This window comes from Ranitomeya variabilis, chromosome 3, assembly GCF_051348905.1.
Source record: "Ranitomeya variabilis isolate aRanVar5 chromosome 3, aRanVar5.hap1, whole genome shotgun sequence".
Classification (NCBI taxonomy): domain Eukaryota; kingdom Metazoa; phylum Chordata; class Amphibia; order Anura; family Dendrobatidae; genus Ranitomeya; species Ranitomeya variabilis.
The window spans coordinates 759649810-759673547 of record NC_135234.1 but is presented as its reverse complement, the minus strand read 5'-3'; the positions used below and the strand labels follow the sequence as shown (position 1 = coordinate 759673547).

The following is a 23738-nucleotide window of genomic DNA, read 5'->3' as shown; positions in this document are numbered from 1 at the left end:
TTATAAGGGTTAAAATTTGACCAGTGATTTCTCATTTTTACAACAAAATTTACAAAACCATTTTTTTTAGGGACCACCTCACATTTGAAGTCATTTTGAGGGTTCTATATGGCTGAAAATACCCAAAAGTGACACCATTCTAAAAACTGCACCCCTCAAGGTGCTCAAAACCACATTCAAGAAGTTTATTAACCCTTCAGGTGTTTCACAGCAGCAGAAGCAACATGGAAGTAAAAAATGAACATTTAACTTTTTAGTCACAAAAATGATCTTTTAGCAACAATTTTTTTATTTTCCCAAGGGTAAAAGGAGAAACTGGACCACGGACGTTGTTGTCCAATTTGTCCTGAGTACGCTGATACCTCATATGTGGGGGTAAACCACTGTTTGGGCGCACGGCAGGGCTCAGAAGGGAAGGAGCGCCATTTGACTTTTTGAATGAAAAATTGGCTCCAATCTTTAGCGGACACCATGTCGCGTTTGGAGAGCCCCCGTGTGCCTAAACATTGGAGCTCCCCCACAAGTGACCCCATTTTGGAAACTAGACCCCCCAAGGAACTTATCTAGAAGCATAGTGAGCACTTTAAACCCCCAGGTGCTTCACAAATTGATCCGTAAAAATGAAAAAGTACTTTTTTTTCACAAAAAAATTATTTTAGGCTCAATTTTTTCATTTTCACATGGGCAACAGGATAAAATGGATCCTAAATTTTGTTGGGCAATTTCTCATGAGTACACCGATACCTCACATGTGGGGGTAAACCACTGTTTGGGCACATGGTAAGGCTCGGAATGGAAGGAGCGCCATTTGACTTTTTGAATTAAAAATTATCTCCATCGTTAGCTGACACAATGTCGCGTTTGGAAAGCCCCTGTGTGCCTAAACATTGGAGCTCCTCCACAAGTGACCCCATTTTGTAAACTAGACCCCCCAAGGAACTTATCTAGAGGCATAGTGAGCACTTTAAACCCCCAGGTGCTTCACAAATTGATCAGCAAAAATGAAAAAGTACTTTTTTTTCACACAAAATTTCTTTTAGCCTCAATTCTTTCATTTTCACATGGGCAACAGGATAAAATGGATCCTAAAATTTGTTGGGCAATTTCTCCTGAGTACGATGATACTCCATATGTGGGGGTAAACCACTGTTTGGGCGCACGGCAGGGCTCGGAAGGGGAGGCGTGCCATTTGACTTTTTGAATGGAAAATTAGCTCCAATCGTTAGCGGACACCATGTCGCGTTTGGAGAGCCCCTGTGTGCCTAAACATTGGAGCTCCCCTACAAGTGACCCCATTTTGGAAACTAGACCCCCCAAGGAACTTATCTAGATGCATAGTGAGCACTTATAACCCCCAGGTGCTTCACAGAAGTTTATAACGCAGAGCAGTGAAAATAAAAAATAATTTTTCTTTCCTCAAAAAAGATTTTTAGCCCAGAATTTTTTATTTTCCCAAGGGTAATAGGAGAAATTGGACCCCAAAAGTTGTTGTCCAGTTTCTCCTGAGTACGCTGATACCCCATATGTGGGGGTAAACCACTGTTTTGGCACACGTCGGGGTTCAGAAGGGAAGTAGTGACGTTTTGAAATGCAGACTTTGATGGAATGCTCTGCGGGCGTCAGGTTGCGTTTGCAGAGCCCCTGATGTGCCTAAACAGTAGGAACTCCCCGCAAGTGACTCCATTTTGGAAACTAGACCCCCAAGGGAACTTATCTAGATGTGTGGTGAGCACTTTGAACCCCCAAGTGCTTCAACAGAAGTTTATAACGCAGAGCCGTGAAAATAATAAATGTGTTTCCTTTCCTCAAAAATATTTTTTTAGCCCAGAATTTTTTATTTTTGCAAGAGTAACAGGAGAAATTGGACCCCAAAAGTTGTTGTCCAGTTTCTCCTGAGTACGCTGATACCCCATATGTGGGGGTAAACCACTGTTTGGGCTCATGCCGGGGCTCGGAAGGGAATTAGTGACGTTTTGGAATGCAGACTTTGATGGAATGGTCTGCGGGCATCATGTTACGTTTGCAGAGCCCCTGATATGCCTAAACAGTAGAAACCCCCCACAAGTGACCCCATTTTGGAAACTAGACCCCCGAAGGAACTTATCTAGATGTGTGGTGAGCATGTCCAACCCCCAAGTGCTTCACAGAAGTTTACAACGCAGAGCCGTGAAAGTAAAAAATCATTTTTCTTTCCTCAAAAAAGATGTTTTAGCAAGCAATTTGTTATTTTCACAAGGGTAACAGGAGAAATTGGACCCCAATATTTGTTGCCCAGTTTGTTGTGAGTACGCTGATACCCCATATGTGGGGGTAAACCACTGTTTGGGCACACGTCAGGGCTCGGAAGGGAAGTAGTGACATTTGAAATGCAGACTTTGATGGAATGGTCTGCGGGCGTCACATTGCATTTGCAGAGCCCCTGATGTGCCTAAACAGTAGAAACCCCCCACAAGTGACCCCATTTTGGAAACTAGACCCCCCAAGGAACTTATCTAGATGTGTGATGAGCACGTTCAACCCCCAAGTGCTTCACAGAAGTTTACAACGCAGAGCCGTGAAAGTAAAAAATCATTTTTCTTTCCTCAAAAAAGATGTTTTAGCAAGCAATTTTTTATTTTCACAAGGGTAACAGGAGAAATTGGACCCCAATATTTGTTGCCCAGTTTGTTGTGAGTACGCTGATACCCCATATGTGGGGGTAAACCACTGTTTGGGCACACGTCAGGGCTCGGAAGGGAAGTAGTGACATTTGAAATGCAGACTTTGATGGAATGGTCTGCGGGCGTCACATTGCATTTGCAGAGCCCCTGATGTGCCTAAACAGTAGAAACCCCCCACAAGTGACCCCATTTTGGAAACTAGACCCCCGAAGGAACTTATCTAGATGTGTGGTGAGCACTTTCAACCCCCAAGTGCTTCACAGAAGTTTATAACGCAGAGCCGTGAAAATAAAAAATAATTGTTCTTTCCTCAAAAATTATGTTTTAGCAAGTAATTTTTTTATTTTTGCAAGGGTAACAGGAGAAATTGGACCCCAACAGTTGTTGCCCAGTTTGTCCTGAGTACGCTGGTACCCCAAATGTGGGGGTAAACCACTGTTTGGGCACACGTCGGGGCTTGGAAGGGAGGGAGCACCATTTGACTTTTTGAACGCAAGATTGTCTGGAATCAATGGTGGCGCCATGTGTTATGATCCCAATGGCAGAGGATCTCAGAGATTACAGCAAAGTCTGCAAACATAAATACCAGCTCATAGGGAAGTGGTAACTAGGCTGACCATATACCTGATCCTAGCACAAACAACTAACAGTAGCCGGGGAACGTGCCTACGTTGATTCTAGACGTCTCACGCCAGCCGGAGAACTAACTAACCCTGTCAGGGAAAATAAGACCTCTCTTGCCTCCAGAGAAAAGACCCCAAAGTTATAATACAAGCCCCCAACAAATAATAACGATGAGGTAAGAAGAAAAGACAAACGTAAGAATGAACTAGATTTTAGCAAAGAGAGGCCCACTGACTAATAGCAGAAGATAGTAAGATGACTTATATGGTCAGCAAAAAACCCTGCAAAATATCCACGCTGAATATCCAAGAACCCCAGAACCGACTAACGGTGAGGGGGGAGAATATCAGCCCCCTAGAGCTTCCAGCGATATCAGGAATCACATTTTTTACAAGCTGGACAAAAATATGAACAATGCAAATAAACAAAAAATAAGAAAGCAGGACTTAGCTTATCTTGCAAAGAACCAGGACCTGAAGACAGGAGCAAACAGAAATGAACTGATTACAACGATGCCAGGCACTGGACTGAGAATCCAGGAAGTTTAAATAGCAACACCCCAGGCCTAACGAACAGGTGAGTACCAACCTGGGAAAAGACAATCCAAGTGCCAAACCACTAGTGACCACAAGAGGGAGCCAAGAAGTATAGTTCACAACAGTACCCCCCCTTTAAGGAGGGGTCACCGAACCCTCACCAAGACCACCAGGGCGATCAGGATGAGCAGCGTGGAAGGCACGAACCAAATCGGCCGCATGAACATCAGAGGCGACCACCCAGGTATTATCCTTCTGACCATAGCCCTTCCATTTGACCAAATACTGAAGCCTCCGTCTAGAGAGATGAGAATCCAAGATCTTCTCCACCACATACTCCAACTCGCCCTCAACCAACACCGGAGCAGGAGGCTCAACAGCAGGAACCACAGGCACAACGTACCGCCGCAACAAAGACCTATGGAACACGTTGTGAATGGCAAACGACACCGGAAGATCCAAACGAAAAGAAACCGGGTTAAGAACTTCCAAAATTTTATAAGGACCAATAAAGCGAGGCTTAAACTTAGGAGAGGAAACCTTCAGAGGGACATACCGAGAAGACAATCAAACCAATTCCCCAACACGAAGTCGGGGACCCACACCTCGGCGGCGGTTGGCAAAACGCTGAGCCTTCTCCTGTGACAACTTCAAGTTGTCCACCACATGATTCCAAATCCCCTGCAACCTATCCACCACGGAATCCACCCCAGGACAGTCAGAAGACTCAACATGACCCGAGGAGAAACGAGGATGAAAACCAGAGTTGCAGAAGAATGGCGAAACCAATGTAGCGGAACTAGCCCGATTATTAAGGGCAAACTCAGCCAATGGCAAGAAGGTCACCCAATCATCCTGGTCCGCAGAAACAAAGCATCTCAAATAAGCCTCCAGTGTCTGATTAGTTCGCTCCGTTTGGCCATTGGTCTGAGGATGAAAGGCAGATGAAAACGACAAATCAATGCCCATTTTAGCACAAAACGATCGCCAGAATCTGGACACAAACTGGGATCCTCTGTCGGACACGATATTCTCAGGAATGCCGTGCAAACGAACCACATTCTGAAAAAACAAAGGAACCAGATCGGAAGAGGAAGGCAACTTAGGCAAGGGCACCAAATGGACCATCTTGGAAAAACGATCACACACCACCCAGATGACAGACATTCCTTGAGACACCGGAAGATCAGAAATGAAATCCATGGAAATGTGTGTCCAAGGCCTCTTCGGGACGGGCAAGGGCAAAAGCAACCCGCTAGCACGAGAACAACAAGGCTTAGCCCGAGCACAAGTCCCACAGGACTGCACAAATGACCGCACATCCTGTGACAAGGAAGGCCACCAAAAGGACCTAGCCACCAAATCTCGGGTACCAAAAATTCCCGGATGCCCTGCCAACACCGAGGAATGAACCTCGGAAATAACTCTGCTGGTCCATTTATCAGGAACAAACAGTCTGTCGGGTGGACAAGAGTCAGGTCTACCAGCCTGAAATCTCTGCAACACACGTCGCAAATCAGGAGATATGGCCGACACGATTACTCCCTCTTTAAGAATACCAGCTGGCTCCGAGACTCCAGGAGAGTCAGGCACAAAGCTCCTAGAAAGAGCATCAGCCTTAACATTCTTCGAACCAGGCAGGTACGAGACCACAAAGTCAAAACCAGAGAAAAACAATGACCAACGAGCCTGTCTAGGATTCAGGCGCTTAGCAGACTCGAGATACATCAGATTTTTGTGATCAGTCAAGACCACCACACGATGCTTAGCACCCTCGAGCCAATGACGCCACTCCTCAAATGCCCACTTCATGGCCAACAACTCCCGATTACCAACATCATAGTTCCGCTCAGCAGGCGAAAACTTCCTAGAGAAAAAAGCACATGGTCTCATCACAGAGCAACCAGAGCCTCTCTGCGACAAAACAGCCCCAGCACCGATCTCAGAAGCATCCACTTCAACCTGAAAGGAAAGTGCGACATCAGGCTGGCACAAAACAGGCGCCGAAGTAAACCGGCGCTTCAGCTCCTGGAAGGCCTCCACGGCTGCAGGAGCCCAATTAGCCACATCAGAACCTTTCTTGGTCATATCCGTCAAAAGTTTAACAACGCTAGAAAAGTTAGCGATAAAACGACGGTAGAAATTAGCAAACCCCAAGAACTTCTGAAGACTCTTAACAGACGTGGGTTGAGTCCAATCATGAATAGCTCGGACCTTGACTGGGTCCATCTCCACAGCAGAAGGGGAGAAAATAAAACCCAAAAAGGAAACCTTCAGCACTCCAAAGAGGCACTTTGAGCCCTTCACAAACAAAGCATTATCACGCAAAACCTGAAACACCATCCTGACCTGCTTTACATGAGAATCCCAATCATCAGAAAAAAACAGAATATCATCCAGATAAACAATCATAAATCTATCTAGATACTTCCGGAAGATATCATGCATAAAGGACTGAAACACTGAAGGAGCATTAGAGAGCCCAAAGGGCATCACCAAGTACTCAAAATGACCTTCGGGCGTATTAAATGCAGTTTTCCATTCATCTCCCTGCCTAATGCGCACAAGGTTGTACGCACCACGAAGATCTATCTTGGTGAACCACTTGGCACCCTTAATCCGAGCAAACAAGTCTGACAATAGTGGCAAAGGATACTGAAACTTAACAGTGATTTTATTCAGAAGCCGATAGTCTATACAAGGTCTCAAAGACCCATCTTTCTTGGCCACAAAAAAGAATCCCGCACCAAGAGGGGAAGAGGATGGACGAATATGCCCCTTCTCCAAAGACTCCTTGACATAAGAACGCATCGCGGCATGCTCGGGTACAGACAAATTAAATAATCGTCCCTTAGGAAATTTACTGCCAGGAATCAAATCTATAGCGCAGTCACAGTCCCTATGAGGAGGAAGGGCACTGGACCTGGACTCACTGAATACATCCTGATAGTCACACAAATACTCAGAAACTTCTGAAGGAGTAGAAGAAGCAATAGACACCGGCGGAGAATCGCAATGAATTCCCTGACAACCCCAACTCGACACAGACATAGCCTTCCAATCCAAAACTGGATTATGGGTCTGTAACCATGGCAGACCTAAAACGACCAAATCATTCATTTTATGCAGAACAAGAAAACGAATCACCTCCCGATGTTCAGGAGTCATGCACATGGTCACTTGTGTCCAATACTGCGGTTTATTTTCCGCCAGTGGCGTAGCATCAATTCCTCTGAGAGGAATCGGAACTTTTAAAGGCTCCAGGACAAAACCGCAGCGCTTGGCAAAGGACAAGTCCATAAGACTCAGGGCAGCACCTGAATCCACAAACGCCATAACAGGGTAGGAAGACAATGAGCAAATTAAAGTCACAGACAAAATAAATTTAGGCTGCAAATTACCAATGGTGACAGGACTGACAACCTTGGTTAGGCGTTTAGAGCATGCTGATATAACGTGTAGAATCACCACAGTAAAAACACAACCCATTCTGACGTCTATGATTTTGTCGTTCGGTTCTAGTCAGGATTCTATCACATTGCATTGAGACAGGTGTCCGTTCAGACAACACCGCCAGAGGATTAGCGGATTTGTGCTCCCGCAAACGCCGATCAATCTGAATAGCCAGCGCCATAGAATCATTCAGACTTGTAGGAATTGTGAAACCCACCATCACATTCTTAATGGCTTCAGACAGGCCATTTCTGAAATTTGCGGCCAGAGCACATTCATTTCATTGAGTAAGCATGGACCATTTCCGATATTTTTGGCAATACACTTCAGCTTCATCCTGGCCCTGAGAGATAGCCAGTAGAGCTTTTTCTGCCTGAATTTCAAGATTAGGCTCCTCATAAAGCAATCCGAGCGCCAGAAAAAACGCATCAACATCCGCCAATGCCGGATCTCCTGGCGCCAACGAGAAAGCCCAATCCTGAGGGTCGCCACGCAAGAAGGAGATAACAATTTTAACTTGCTGAGCTGAATCTCCAGACGAACGAGGTTTCAAAGATAGAAACAATTTACAATTATTCCTAAAATTCCTAAATTTAAATCGATCTCCAGAGAACAGCTCAGGAATAGGTATCTTAGGCTCTGACATAGGACTGCTAACAACAAAATCCTGAATGCCCTGCACTCGTGCAGCAAGCTGATCCACACTAGTAATCAAGGTCTGAACATTCATGTCTGCAGCAAAGCTTCAAGCCACTCAGAGAAAAAGGGGAAGGAAGAAAGAGAAAAAAAACAAAAAAAACTCAGAACTTCTTTTCTTTTTAATCCCGCTTCTGCAATGCATTAACTATTCACTTGGCCTGGCATACTGTTATGATCCCAATGGCAGAGGATCTCAGAGATTACAGCAAAGTCTGCAAACATAAATACCAGCTCATAGGGAAGTGGTAACTAGGCTGACCATATACCTGATCCTAGCACAAACAACTAACAGTAGCCGGGGAACGTGCCTACGTTGATTCTAGACGTCTCGCGCCAGCCGGAGAACTAACTAACCCTGTCAGGGAAAATAAGACCTCTCTTGCCTCCAGAGAAAAGACCCCAAAGTTATAATACAAGCCCCCAACAAATAATAACGGTGAGGTAAGAAGAAAAGACAAACGTAAGAATGAACTAGATTTTAGCAAAGAGAGGCCCACTGACTAATAGCAGAAGATAGTAAGATGACTTATATGGTCAGCAAAAAACCCTGCAAAATATCCACGCTGAATATCCAAGAACCCCCGAACCGACTAACGGTGAGGGGGGAGAATATCAGCCCCCTAGAGCTTCCAGCGATATCAGGAATCACATTTTGTACAAGCTGGACAAAAATATGAACAATGCAAATAAACAAAAAATAAGAAAGCAGGACGTAGCTTATCTTGCAAAGAACCAGGACCTGAAGACAGGAGCAAACAGAAATGAACTGATTACAACGATGCCAGGCACTGGACTGAGAATCCAGGAAGTTTAAATAGCAACACCCCAGGCCTAACGAACAGGTGAGTACCAACCTGGGAAAAGACAATCCAAGTGCCAAACCACTAGTGACCACAAGAGGGACCCAAGAAGTATAGTTCACAACAGCCATGTTGCGTTTGGAGACCCCTGATGTGCCTAAACAGTGGAAACCCCTCAATTCTAACTTCAACACTAACCCCAACACACCCCTAATCCTAATCCCAACTGTAGCCATAACCCTAATCACAACCCTAACCCCAACACACCCCTAACCACAACCCTAACCGCAACACACCTGTAACCCTAATCCCAACCCTAACCCCAACCCTAACCACAACTGTAACCCCAACACACCCCTAACCCTATCCGTAACCCTAACCACAAGCCTAATCTTAACCCTATTTCCAACCCTAGCCCTAATTCCAACCCTAACTCTAATTCCAACCCTAACCCTAAGGCTATGTGCCCACGTTGCGGATTCGTGTGAGATTTTTCCGCACGATTTTTGAAAAATCTGCAGGTAAAAGGCACTGCGTTTTACCTGCGGATTTACAGCAGATTTCCAGTGTTTTTTTGTGCGGATTTCACCTGCGGATTCCTATTGAGGAACAGGTGTAAAACGCTGCGGAATCCGCACAAAGAATTGACATGCTGCGGAAAATACAACGCAGCATTTCTGCACGGAATTTTCCGCACCATGGGCACAGCGGATTTGGTTTTCCATAGGTGTACATGGTACTGTGAACCTGATGGAAAACTGCTACGAATTCGCAGCGGCCAATCCGTTGCGGATCCGCGGCCAATCCGCTGCTGATCCGCGGCCAATCCGCTGCCAAATCCGCACTGTGTGCACATACCATAACCCTAACCCTACCCCTAACCCTACCCGTAACCCTACCCCTACCCCTAGTTCTAACCCTAACCCTAGTGGAAAAAGAAAAAAAAATATTTTCTTTATTTTATTATTGTCCCTACCTATGGGGGTGATAAAGGGGGGGGGGTTATTTATTATTTTTTTATTTTGATCGCTGTGATAGAACCTACCACAGCGATGAAAATGTACTTGTAACGAATCTGCCGGCTGGCAGATTCGGCGGGCGCACTGCCATTTTGGAAGATGGCGGCGCCCATGGAGAAGACGGACCGACACCGGGAGCCTCGGTAAGTATAAGGGGGGGGAGATCGGGGCACGGGGGGGCGTCGGAGTACGGGGGGTGACATAGGAGCACGGGGGGAGCGGACAGGAGGACGGGGGAGCGGAGCACAGGACGGAGGGGACTACGGGACAGATTGGTGGCTTGGGGGGGCGATCGGTGGGGTGGGGGGGGTGTCACTTCAGTGAAATATTACAATCCAGCCATGGCCGATGATATTGCAGCATCGGCCATGGCTGGATTGTAATATTTCACCACTTTTTAGGTGAAATATTACAAATCGCTGATTGGCAGTTTCACTTTCAACAGCCAATCAGAGCGATCGTAGCCACGGGGGGGGGGGGGGGGGGGGTGAAGCCACCCTCCCCTGGGCTGAAGCACCACACCCCCTGTCCCTGCAGATCGGGTGAAATTGGAGTTAACCCTTTCACCCGATCTGCAGGGACGCGATCATTCCATGACGCATACGCTGCGTCACAGGTCGGATTGGCACCGACTTTCATGACGCAGCGTATGCGTCAAAGGTCGGGAAGGGGTTAAAAGAAAAAATGGTGTGAGACCCCGTGTAATTTTCTTAACCAGCAGAGGGAAAGCCGACGGCTGGGGCAGATGTTTATAGCCTGGGAAGGGGATAATACCCATGGAGCATCCCAGGCTATTAATATCAGCTCACAACTGTATACTTAGCTTTTACAGGTATACCATGTCAACTCACTCAAACCTTAGCGGGACCGTGACTCGGGCTTGAGGAGGTCAAGATTGCTGACATACTAACGCCGGCCCAAAAGCAACAATTTAGGGAACTGCTGCAGGAGAACTGGGACCTGCTCTCGGAGTTGCCAGATGCACAGAGGCGTTGAACATGACGTGCTAACAGAGCCGCATGTAAGGGAAAACCTCAAACCCTACAGAATCCCCGAACCACACCAGGAGATAATTTCCAAGGAGGTGAAGAGAATGCTGGACCTCGAGGTGATAGAGGAATCAAGAAGTGGCTGGTCAAGTCCCATCGTCCTCGTATCGAAGCCCAATGGCGAGTGGCGATTTTGTAATGACCTCCGCAGGCTCAATGAGGTGTCCAGTGTACCCAATGTCCCGTGTGGATGAACTCACATGGGATGTTAAATACCTGGTAATGAGAATCAGGCAGTGTCTCTTAGGAGAGCAGGAACTCCAACTGTGCGGGTCAACTGCAGGGGAATCCTGCAGGGAAAGGACTCATATGGGCTGTGTTTTCTTCGTTTTACCTTTATGCCAGCAAGTCTCGGTTTATTTTGCTGAACCCGCCAAAGTTTATGCTATCCACAATAAACCAGCAGGTGATCATCTACCAGAATGTTTCCTCTGTCTACCTGGGAAAGCAGCGGAGTGTGTCAACCCCTCACAACATGTACAGAAAGCTGCACACACACTGTACTAATTGTATATGTCACTGACATCTATATATCCATCTATTCTATGTGTATAACCCATATATCTGTATCTATGTGTGTAATCCATCTCTTCTAGACTGTCGGGTCCCGGTGTCATTTTAGAGTACGTGGCTGCTGAATTGCCGGCTTTTCTTCTATCTATATAATATATATACATATATATGTGTGTGTCACTGACATCTATATATCTATGTACTCTGTGTATATATCTATCCTATCTATTCTAACCTGTCACTCTGATTTTACTGTATGCGGCACATAAATTACCGGCTTTTTATCTATCTATCTATAATCTATCAATTATCTATCATCAATCTATTATCTATGTACCTATCTCACTATCAATTATCTATCTATTATCTATCTATTTATCATCATCTATCTATTATCTATCATCTATTATCTATCTATCTATTATCTATTTATTATCTACTTTAAAATACTTTAGTGACAATACAATTATTTTCCCGCACTTTTACTGAATTTTACATATAAAAGTAAAATGCTCGTGTTCCCGATCACGAATCCGCATGAGCCACATTCGTGCCCAATTTATGTTTGTCGATCGTTTTACAAACATATTCGCTCATGTCCTGTCATCACTTCTATCATGGAAATGCCCCTTTGACTAACGTTATCATCCATCCAATAGACTGTATGAGGACATGAGGTCCTGGTGATGGTCGGCCTGGAATCACATGATGACACAATTCCCAGAACACTGCCCCCTATCAGTGGAAATGTGAGAAAATCCAATAATGACACCAAATGCTTGAAGACTTTATCCTGAGCACTAGATTATATAGTTCAATGTATCTTTCTAGACAGAATGAGAAGATAAAAGAAACTGTCAAAAAAGATGAAATATGTTATAATGTCATATGATGAGAATTGGAAATGGGAAAAGCTCAGCCAAACCTCTGTAACCACCGGCTGTAATCTAACACCTGGAAATTGCCAGGATGTTATTTCATTCATCCCTATTTGTGCCTCCATCATTATCAGCTGCTTTATAAGAGGCAGATAGTGAGAGAAAAAGTATTGGTTATTCCGCTGCATTGTGACATCGTCACTTACCTTATATGGAAGCGGGCAGTGATGTCACACAGGTGAGTGATGATGTCACAATAGAGCGGAACCTTAAAAACCCTCCGTTCCATCTCACTGGCTCAGACTTGGTATTTGTGTCTTCTGACAACACTTACCTAGTTTTTCTCCTTGTGAGATTAGCGATTTACTTGTGGAATAGCATATACATTCTCTATTAGTGGATTTTTAAAATCTGCATTAGCGGAATACTTCTGGATTTTCCTGAAGATTACTGACTGAGGACTTCTCCATCTGGAGGTAAATCTATTGAGGCTGTTAGGAATCTAGAAGTTTTTCTCCTGATTCCTTCCCTTGTATTCTGGTGGATGGGAAGCGGCCATTGCCCCTGGAGATGAGTAACTCGTCCGGCACAAATCACGGCACAATACAACAGAAAAAAACGTTTTCATGAATATTTTTATTTACAATTCATGAAACAAATCCAGTCCTCAGTGACCGGATATAAGAGTAGGAATGGCCGAGAGAAAACCAGGGAGCAAATATCAGTGTCCAGCAATTTACAGGGGGACGAGGGGAGATTTCCTTTATTAATAAATAGTAGTAATAATAATGGCAGCCAGCGCTCTACCTGTATGGGGCAGGGCGGGCTGCACCAGGGATTATAACGTGTAATATGGCTCCAATGTTTTCTCCTCCCCTTCAGATCTCCCTCCTGACTCTGTCTGGTCCAGGACCACAGAGGGGACGTCAGCTCCTGGCTGTCTGGTCCAGGACCACAGAGGGGACATCAGTCACCACCTACATAAGCTGAGAAGAGAACGTCAGCGTGCACAGGACCCCGCAGAGCCGGACATCTGTAGAGTGAGTATAATGGCGGACGAGCTGCCGCCTCCGGGGTCCATCTTCTTACACTAATTAGATAAGTGGAGGAGGCCGGACCACGGCTGTCGGCACCGACCACTGAGTTAGGCCAGAATTGCACCTGACAACCTCCCGCATTTAACCACTATCATTCGGCTACTTGTTGGCTGCTTGTCGGGTGTCTGATGCCATTAAGGCAGTTCTTACTGCTGGAAAATACTGACCAAATACTGAGCATGTGAACGTGGCCTAAAGCTGAAAATTATTTGGTTTAGATCTGAAATAAAACTTGTGTCAGAGTATAATGTAGCCCCCCCTCATAAAATATAATGTAGCCCCCCTCATAAAATATAATGCAGCCCCCTCATAGAGTATAATGCATCTCCTCCCATAGAGTATAATGTAGCCCCCTTATATAATATAATGCAGCCCCCTCATAGAATATAATGCAGCCCCCTCATATAATATAATGCAGCCCCTCCATAGAATATAATGTAGCCTCTCCATAGAATATAATACAGCCCCACAGTACTACAGTCTTATGGCCACCAGTACTAACTGATATATATATATCCCACAATCCTCACCTCTCCTCCTCATTCCCCTGCGGTTCCAGACTCTGCTCCAGTCTCAGCAGCTGCACTGCCATCTGCCCGGCACACAGTATGAGGTGACGTCATCGCGCACCGGCTGTGTCAGAGGCAGAGGGCAATGATGGAGCAGGGAGTATCATCTGATGCCCTCTCCTCTATTATTGCACCTATGATGCCGATACAGTTGAATGCGGCACATGCTGGGGGCAGCAGCGGTGGAGCAGCAGGCGACAGGAGGAAGGAGCCGACTGCTGCGGCTAAAGCCTGTGCCCGCTGCTAAAGAGAAATGAATATTCACTGCTCCCCACGCCCATGGCCAGTCCGACCCGGGCTCTACACACAGAACTGAGGAATAAAATGGTAAAAACTCATCTGTTCCTTATACTACAGGTGGAATAATTCTCTACTGCTGGAAGGTTCTCAAAGTTTTACTTGTTGAGCGTTGAAAACTCCAAGTGTAAACTTTGTTCTGGATAAGGAATCTTATTTCCATCGGGAATTCACCAGATATTACTGTAAGTATTCTGAGGTCATAACAAACATTTCCTGCCTAAAAATAAAAGAATAAAATCTGACCGATCTATTGTTCCTTTTAGGGTTGATAAACGACTACAGAGCTGAAATCTTGACAAGAAGATCCCTGTCGATTACTAAGATCACAGCTGAATTCTGTAGCACTACTAGTGACATCACATTTCTTGGATTTACAAGAAGAGTAAAGTAGTTAGACGGTAACGATACTTTTCTGTAACATTTAAGCCTAAGTTGCAATGTGTGACCATGATGTGAGGAATAGCGCCATTTCCGCCCATTATATGGCTTGTATGGTATTTTGTATTGTTCTACAGTTTTCACCCTACAGTCACTATCTCTAATTTGCATTTGTCTTTGAATCGGTGTCTCCCGCACAAAAAGTATTTTACCTCTTTCCTTAGGTAGCACAGAGCCATGGAGGAAAGTATATATCAGTACTGAGCATTGCAGCTGTGAATCCAGCTCTGGTCTAAGCTAATATACCTGCTAGAATCCTGCAGGACAATGATTCTGTGCTTCCTCCTGGCAGTGCTCCTCCTCTGCCTCCTAACTTGTGAAATCTCTGTGCAGAGCAAGACGGATTACAGGAGGTTATTCAGAGTTAATGAGCTCAGGAGACGGGGAAGGGGAGGAATTGACCCATAAGAATAGATTAAAGCCGATTTCTCTGATATCATACGTTACGAAGTTTCTTATAATCACTTATACTAGTGATTTATACAATTTGTTGCCGGGCAGTTCCCATGTAAACACTTTCTCGATGTTTTGTGGCTTCACCTTCTCGTCCTGCCATACTACTTATGGTCACTACTTTTTGGCTTTTGCTGTTTATTGTCCTATAACTTTTTTCCATTTGTGGATTATTCTGCAGGACTTCTCGCGCACTGAGTGACTTCTGCGTGTTGCTCTGCGCTGTGAGATCTGCGACTATTGTGCGCCGGAAGAGCACTTTACTGAACACTTTTGAGGAGAAACCATGAGTTCTCGGGAATTGAGGCAGCTGATCATGGACAACATTGCATGGATGAACCGGCCAGAAAACCGAAGTAAGTGAACCTTTACAATGTAAGGGGTGTGTGTGGGGGGATTATACCGGGGTCTTTTTATCGTCACCCCAGTAACAACAGGTTCCACTCTCTAGTTCTTTCCATAAGAGGAGTTAGAAATATTTCTGCCTGTATACTGGGGACAATGTTAGACGGGGAACTAAACTAATAACTCTGGGTATTGTAGTAGTGACGATCGGTGGGGTCCGGACCCTCAGACCAGCACACATCGCTCACAACAGGGGTCAACGTGCTTAGATAATTCTTGGGTCTGTGCAGAGCGGTGTCCCGGCCCAGTAAAAAGTTATAGAGAAATAATAGATAGATAATAGATGATAGATACATTTGTACCTGTCATTTATGACATTTTCTGTCATTATAATACATGGTTTTTCTCTTCAGATCAGAGCCCTGTGATCGGAAGACTCAGGTCGTCTCAGACAAGAGGAGGAAGGATTGAAGATGACAGAGATTATTTACCTTCTCCAGAGAGAAGAAGAAGAGTTAGAGACCCATCCAGGCGCTCAGTACCAGAGGAGACCAGACACAGGAGCCGTTCGCCACATAGGCCGCTACCTGACCGTCCCATCTCTCCTGAGCCTTTACCACCGACCACGCGCCCTGACAATCTCAGGCCTGCGGAAGCTTTACCACCGACCACGCTCCCTGACAATCTCAGGCCTGCGGAAGCTTTACCACCGACCACGCTCCCTGACAATCTCAGGCCTGCGGAAGCTTTACCACCGACCACGCGCCCTGACAATCTCAGGCCTGCGGAAGTTTTACCACCGACCACGCGCCCTGACAATCTCAGGCCTGCGGAAGTTTTACCACCGACCACGCTCCCTGACAATCTCAGGCCTGTGGAAGCTTTACCACCGACCACGCTCCCTGACCGTCACAGTTCTGCTGATGCGTCACTACCGAGCAGCAGCAATAACAGGAGTGGTGGAAATGAAGCGGCAACCACCTCCGGGGCCGATCCTCAGCCAAGGTTTATTCCACCATCCGTGGGCACAGATGCTGAGAATCAGGCCGGATTAGATTCAGTTGAGGATACAACACCACCGCAGGCTGCACCCCTGCGGAGGAGAGGACGGCGGAGAGGAATGACAAGGATACGGCAAATAGAACGCCTTCCTACCAGGAGCGCCACAGGCCAGGAGGAGATTCCTTCTTGTGCCATATGCCTAGGTGATTATGAAGTAGGTGAGCAGCTTATTGTGCTGCCCTGCCGACATCTTTTTCATCAGAGCTGCATTACACCATGGCTCCGCCAAAACCGCTACTGTCCTTACTGCCGCCAAAACTGTTTCCAACAGAACAGACAGAGAAGAGCATAAATCCCAACATGTGCTCGTGTATCCATCCCCAATATATATTTATTTCCTTTATTAATGATTTTTACTAAATAAAATGTATGTTTTTTATACTTATGAAGTCGGCACTCCATTTTTTCAGTTTTCTATGTTACCAGGAGTTTCTTCGTGTACTGCCCTATTGATACATTTATAGAGGAACAGTCACACGATGCAACTACTTTTTACCTATTTATGCATCATTTCCGGAATTTTCTAAACTACATCGATGATATGTCCGCCACTGCATTACAGAATCCATTTAGCTCTAGTGGTCCCCATACTTGCCATAATCCGTTCTGCAATTTCTGAGGCAACACCTCTATTAAATCTGTGGACAGTTTGCTCCAATTACAAAACAAGCACTAAATCTATTGTACTACTTCTAATCTGATTTACTACGCTGCACGTGAGTGTCCATATATATGGGGGTGCACTACACTATAGAGGCTGCCTATGGGGGTGCATTATATTAGGGGCTGCATTATACTATAGAGGCTGCCTATGGGGCTGCGTTATACTATAGAGGCTGCCTATGGGGGTGCATTATATTAGGGGCTGCATTATACTATAGAGGCTGCCTATGGGGCTGCGTTATACTATAGAGGCTGCCTATGGGGGTGCATTATATTAGGGGCTGCATTATACTATAGAGGCTGCCTATGGGGCTGCGTTATACTATAGAGGCTGCCTATAGGGGTGCATTATATTAGGGGCTGCATTACACTATAGAGGCTGCCTATAGGGGTGCATTATATTAGGGGCTGCATTATACTATAGAGGCTGCCTATGGGGGTGCATTATATTAGGGGCTGCATTACACTATAGAGGCTGCCTATGGGGGTGCATTATATTAGGGGCTGCATTATACTATAGAGGCTGCCTATGGGGCTGCGTTATACTATAGAGGCTGCCTATGGGGGAGCATTATATTACATTATACTAGGGGGTGCATTATATTATAGAAGCTGCCTTTGGAGGTGCATTATATTAGGGGCTGAATTATACTATAGAGGCTGCCTGTGGCGGTGCATTATATTATAGAGGCTGTCTATGGGATGCATTATACTATAAAGGCTGCGTTTGGGGGCTGCATTATACTATAAAGGCTGCCTGTGGGGGTGCATTATACTATAGAGGCTGCCTATGGGCCTACATTATACTATAGAGGCTGCCTATGGGGGGGGCATTATATTAGAGGCTGCCTTACACTATAGAGTCTGCATTATACTATAGAGTCTGCCTATGGGGGATGCATTATACTACAGAGTCGGCCTATGGGGGATGCATTATACTATATAGGCTGCCTATGGTGGTACATTATATTAGGGGCTGCATTATGCTATAGAGTCTGCCTATGGGGGTGCATTATACTATAGAGTCTGCCTATGGCGGGTGCACTATGCTATAGAGGCTGCCTATAGGGGTGCATTACATTAGGGGCTGCATTATACTATAGTCTCCTTATGGGAGGTACATTATACTATAGAGTCTGCCTACGGGGGGTGCATTATACTATGGAGTCTGACTACAGGGGGTGCATTACACTTTAGAGTCTGCCTATGGCGGGTGCATTATGCTATAGAGGCTGCCTATGAGGTTGCATTATATTAGGGGCTGCATTATACTATAGAGGCTGCCTATGGGGGTGAATTATATTAGGAGCTGAATTATATTATAGAATTGTTATCAATAAAAGATCCAAAAATAATTATGTGCTTAAACATTGGGCTTATTAGCCACATCAGCGCCACCAGTCCTTCCTATTTCTTATATTAGGTCGATGTCTGGGAAACAGATTACTGAAAATAAGGTCTTAGAATCTTGATAGAATCGCTGACCGTCTGAAAAACCCAAAGATTTTAATCAATGACCAGTTTGACTAGAATCGGAGAAAGAAGTATTGCTCGTTCCTGTCTCAGAGATTCACCTTCTGGTCTTTTCCTTCCTACTGAGATTCAATATTGTGTGTAGCTTACAAAATAAATAGGCCTTTTAACGTTTCTCTTCCTCATTCCCCTTTTTCTTATCTACCACTGTTTCTGGAGAGATGGAATCACTAAGCCGTAGGTCAGAGTGACAGAAAGGAACATGGATCAGCAAGGGCCAGGACCGCAGAGTATGAAGGATAAAAGGCAGACAAGCAAAACAAGAAGCAACAGAAGATACAGAGTCAGGAGTGCGGATAAACACTCAGTGTCCTGGCCCAGGCCAGGTTTATATAGATTTGGGGGTGTCTGGCCAATTGGCAACAAAATCCTGCTTCTGAGCATGCTCAGTGTAAAAAAACGTATTGCAGCGCTGCATTGCGTCGTACGACGTATGTCGACGGATCCTGCGTCCATAGGCTTCCACTGTAGCCAACGACACATGCCGCAGGATGCGTCGTGACACTTTTTTAGGCGGAGACAAAAAACGTTACAATCAACGTTTTTTCCAATCTTCGACGCATATGTCGTACGACGTACACGACGTATGACAATCTGTCGCAATGCGTCGCCAATACAAGTCTATGGGAAAAAAACGCATCCTGCGGGACATTTTGCAGGATGGGTTTTTTCCACAAAACGACGCATTTCGACGTCTGCAGAAAAACGCTAGTGTGAAAGTAGCCTTATATACAAGTCATTACCCTGGAAAGGATGTACCTCAACATATTTCCCAGGAAAATCCATTTTGGTTTCATTTCTGTATGTTTTAATGTGCGCCTGTAAAAATGGCATGACATTGTTCACAACAGTGACCTGGGGGTCAGAAATGCTTCTAGGAGTCTTCCCCACTATGTTCCCGTGTCATTTGAGAACTGTTCCCATAGATTTCCGATGTTTTGATACCCTAAAAAGACCTCCGGGGGGTTAAGGCAAAAAAGCTCAGGTTTCCTATAGACTTACATTGGGCTCGTTGCTCAGGTCGAGCATCCAAGCATTCCAATCTGCTCGACCCGAGCAACAAGCACCCGAGCATTTTAGTGCTCGCTCATCACTAGTCCTAGTATTTCTGGTACCTGAGAAAATGGTACTAGAGATGTCAGTGACATATACAATTATTACAGCTTGTGTGCATCTTACTGTACATGCATTTAACCCCTTCATGACCCAGCCTATTTTGGCCTTAATGACCTTGCCGTTTTTTGCAATTCTGACCAGTGTCCCTTTATGAGGTAATAACTCAGGAACGCTTCAACGGATCCTAGCGATTCTGAGACTGTTTTTTCGTGACATATTGGGCTTCATGTTAGTGGTAAATTTAGGTCGATAATTTCTGAGTTTATTTGTGAAAAAAACGGAAATTTGGCGAAAATTTTGAAAATTTCGCAATTTTCACATTTTGAATTTTTATTCTGTTAAAGCAGAGAGTTATGTGACACAAAATAGTTAATAAATAATGTTTCCCACATGTCTACTTTACATCAGCACAATTTTGGAAACAAATTTTTTTTTTGCTAGGAAGTTATAAGGGTTAAAATTTGACCAGTGATTTCTCATTTTTACAACAAAATTTACAAAACCATTTTTTTTAGGGACCACCTCACATTTGAAGTCATTTTGAGGGTTCTATATGGCTGAAAATACCCAAAAGTGACACCATTCTAAAAACTGCACCCCTCAAGGTGCTCAAAACCACATTCAAGAAGTTTATTAACCCTTCAGGTGTTTCACAGCAGCAGAAGCAACATGGAAGTAAAAAATGAACATTTAACTTTTTAGTCACAAAAATGATCTTTTAGCAACAATTTTTTTATTTTCCCAAGGGTAAAAGGAGAAACTGGACTACGGACGTTGTTGTCCAATTTGTCCTGAGTACGCTGATACCTCATATGTGGGGGTAAACCACTGTTTGGGCGCACGGCAGGGCTCAGAAGGGAAGGAGCGCCATTTGACTTTTTGAATGAAAAATTGGCTCCAATCTTTAGCGGACACCATGTCGCGTTTGGAGAGCCCCCGTGTGCCTAAACATTGGAGCTCCCCCACAAGTGACCCCATTTTGGAAACTAGACCCCCCAAGGAACTTATCTAGAAGCATAGTGAGCACTTTAAACCCCCAGGTGCTTCACAAATTGATCCGTAAAAATGAAAAAGTACTTTTTTTTCACAAAAAAATTATTTTAGCCTCAATTTTTTCATTTTCACATGGGCAACAGGATAAATTGGATCCTAAATTTTGTTGGGCAATTTCTCGTGAGTACACCGATACCTCACATGTGGGGGTAAACCACTATTTGGGCACATGGTAAGGCTCGGAAGGGAAGGAGCGCCATTTGACTTTTTGAATGAAAAATGATCTCCATCGTTAGCTGACACAATGTCGCGTTTGGAAAGTCCCTGTGTGCCTAAACATTGGAGCTCCTCCACAAGTGACCCCATTTTGTAAACTAGACCCCCCAAGGAACTTATCTAGAGGCATAGTGAGCACTTTAAACCCCCAGGTGCTTCACAAATTGATCAGCAAAAATGAAAAAGTACTTTTTTTTCACACAAAATTTCTTTTAGCCTCAATTCTTTCATTTTTACATGGGCAACAGGATAAAATGGATCCTAAAATTTGTTGGGCAATTTCTCCTGAGTACGCCGATACCTCATATGTGGGGGTAAACCACTGTTTGGGTGCACGGCAAGGCTCGGAAGGGGAGGCGTGCCATTTGACTTTTTGAATGGAAAATTAGCTCCAATCGTTAGCGGACACCATGTCGCATTTGGAAAGCCCCTGTGTGCCTAAACATTGGAGCTCCCCTACAAGTGACCCCATTTTGGAAACTAGACCCCCCAAGGAACTTATCTAGATGCATAGTGAGCACTTATAACCCCCAGGTGCTTCACAGAAGTTTATAACGCAGAGCAGTGAAAATAAAAAATAATTTTTCTTTCCTCAAAAAAGATTTTTAGCCCAGAATTTTTTATTTTCCCAAGGGTAATAGGAGAAATTGGACCCCAAAAGTTGTTGTCCAGTTTCTCCTGAGTACGCTGATACCCCATATGTGGGGGTAAACCACTGTTTTGGCACACGTCGGGGTTCAGAAGGGAAGTAGTGACGTTTTGAAATGCAGACTTTGATGGAATGCTCTGCGGGCGTCAGGTTGCGTTTGCAGAGCCCCTGATGTGCCTAAACAGTAGGAACTCTCCGCAAGTGACTCCATTTTGGAAACTAGACCCCCAAGGGAACTTATCTAGATGTGTGGTGAGCACTTTGAACCCCCAAGTGCTTCAACAGAAGTTTATAACGCAGAGCAGTGAAAATAAAAAATAATTTTTCTTTCCTCAAAAAAGATTTTTAGCCCAGAATTTTTTATTTTCCCAAGGGTAATAGGAGAAATTGGACCCCAAAAGTTGTTGTCCAGTTTCTCCTGAGTACGCTGATACCCCATATGTGGGGGTAAACCACTGTTTTGGCACACGTCGGGGTTCAGAAGGGAAGTAGTGACGTTTTGAAATGCAGACTTTGATGGAATGCTCTGCGGGCGTCAGGTTGCGTTTGCAGAGCCCCTGATGTGCCTAAACAGTAGAAACCCCCCACAAGTGACCCCATTTTGGAAACTAGACCCCCCAAGGAACTTATCTAGATGTGTGATGAGCATGTTCAACCCCCAAGTGCTTCACAGAAGTTTACAACGCAGAGCCGTGAAAGTAAAAAATCATTTTTCTTTCCTCAAAAAAGATGTTTTAGCAAGCAATTTTTTATTTTCACAAGGGTAACAGGAGAAATTGGACCCCAATATTTGTTGCCCAGTTTGTTGTGAGTACGCTGATACCCCATATGTGGGGGTAAACCACTGTTTGGGCACACGTCAGGGCTCGGAAGGGAAGTAGTGACATTTGAAATGCAGACTTTGATGGAATGGTCTGCGGGCGTCACATTGCATTTGCAGAGCCCCTGATGTGCCTAAACAGTAGAAACCCCCCACAAGTGACCCCATTTTGGAAACTAGACCCCCGAAGGAACTTATCTAGATGTGTGGTGAGCACTTTCAACCCCCAAGTGCTTCACAGAAGTTTATAACGCAGAGCCGTGAAAATAAAAAATAATTGTTCCTTCCTCAAAAATTATGTTTTAGCAAGTAATTTTTTTATTTTTGCAAGGGTAACAGGAGAAATTGGACCCCAACAGTTGTTGCCCAGTTTGTCCTGAGTACGCTGGTACCCCAAATGTGGGGGTAAACCACTGTTTGGGCACACGTCGGGGCTTGGAAGGGAGGGAGCACCATTTGACTTTTTGAACGCAAGATTGTCTGGAATCAATGGTGGCGCCATGTGTTATGATCCCAATGGCAGAGGATCTCAGAGATTACAGCAAAGTCTGCAAACATAAATACCAGCTCATAGGGAAGTGGTAACTAGGCTGACCATATACCTGATCCTAGCACAAACAACTAACAGTAGCCGGGGAACGTGCCTACGTTGATTCTAGACGTCTCGCGCCAGCCGGAGAACTAACTAACCCTGTCAGGGAAAATAAGACCTCTCTTGCCTCCAGAGAAAAGACCCCAAAGTTATAATACAAGCCCCCAACAAATAATAACGGTGAGGTAAGAAGAAAAGACAAACGTAAGAATTAACTAGATTTTAGCAAAGAGAGGCCCACTGACTAATAGCAGAAGATAGTAAGATGACTTATATGGTCAGCAAAAAACCCTGCAAAATATCCACGCTGAGTATCCAAGAACCCCCGAACCGACTAACAGTGAGGGGGGAGAATATCAGCCCCCTAGAGCTTCCAGCGATATCAGGAATCACATTTTGTACAAGCTGGACAAAAATATGAACAATGCAAATAAACAAAAAATAAGAAAGCAGGACTTAGCTTATCTTGCAAAGAACCAGGACCTGAAGACAGGAGCAAACAGAAATGAACTGATTACAACGATGCCAGGCACTGGACTGAGAATCCAGGAAGTTTAAATAGCAACACCCCAGGCCTAACGAACAGGTGAGTACCAACCTG

At 44.9% G+C, this 23738-nt stretch overlaps 1 protein-coding gene and 1 pseudogene across 2 annotated transcripts in view; one reads left to right on the top strand and one right to left on the bottom strand.

The window, feature by feature from the left end:
* The window catches only part of LOC143817346 (protein XNDC1N-like), a 313063-nt pseudogene that overhangs the window by 81998 nt on the left and 207327 nt on the right, over positions 1-23738 (bottom strand). The window lies entirely within an intron of this gene.
* Positions 12542-16876, top strand: LOC143817342 (uncharacterized). Its single transcript, XM_077298698.1, has 6 exons — positions 12542-12707; positions 13114-13271; positions 14255-14379; positions 14461-14595; positions 15270-15444; positions 15847-16876. Exons 5-6 carry the CDS (start codon positions 15375-15377, stop codon positions 16785-16787), a joined length of 1011 nt encoding a protein of 336 aa, XP_077154813.1. The 5' UTR covers positions 12542-12707; positions 13114-13271; positions 14255-14379; positions 14461-14595; positions 15270-15374; the 3' UTR covers positions 16788-16876.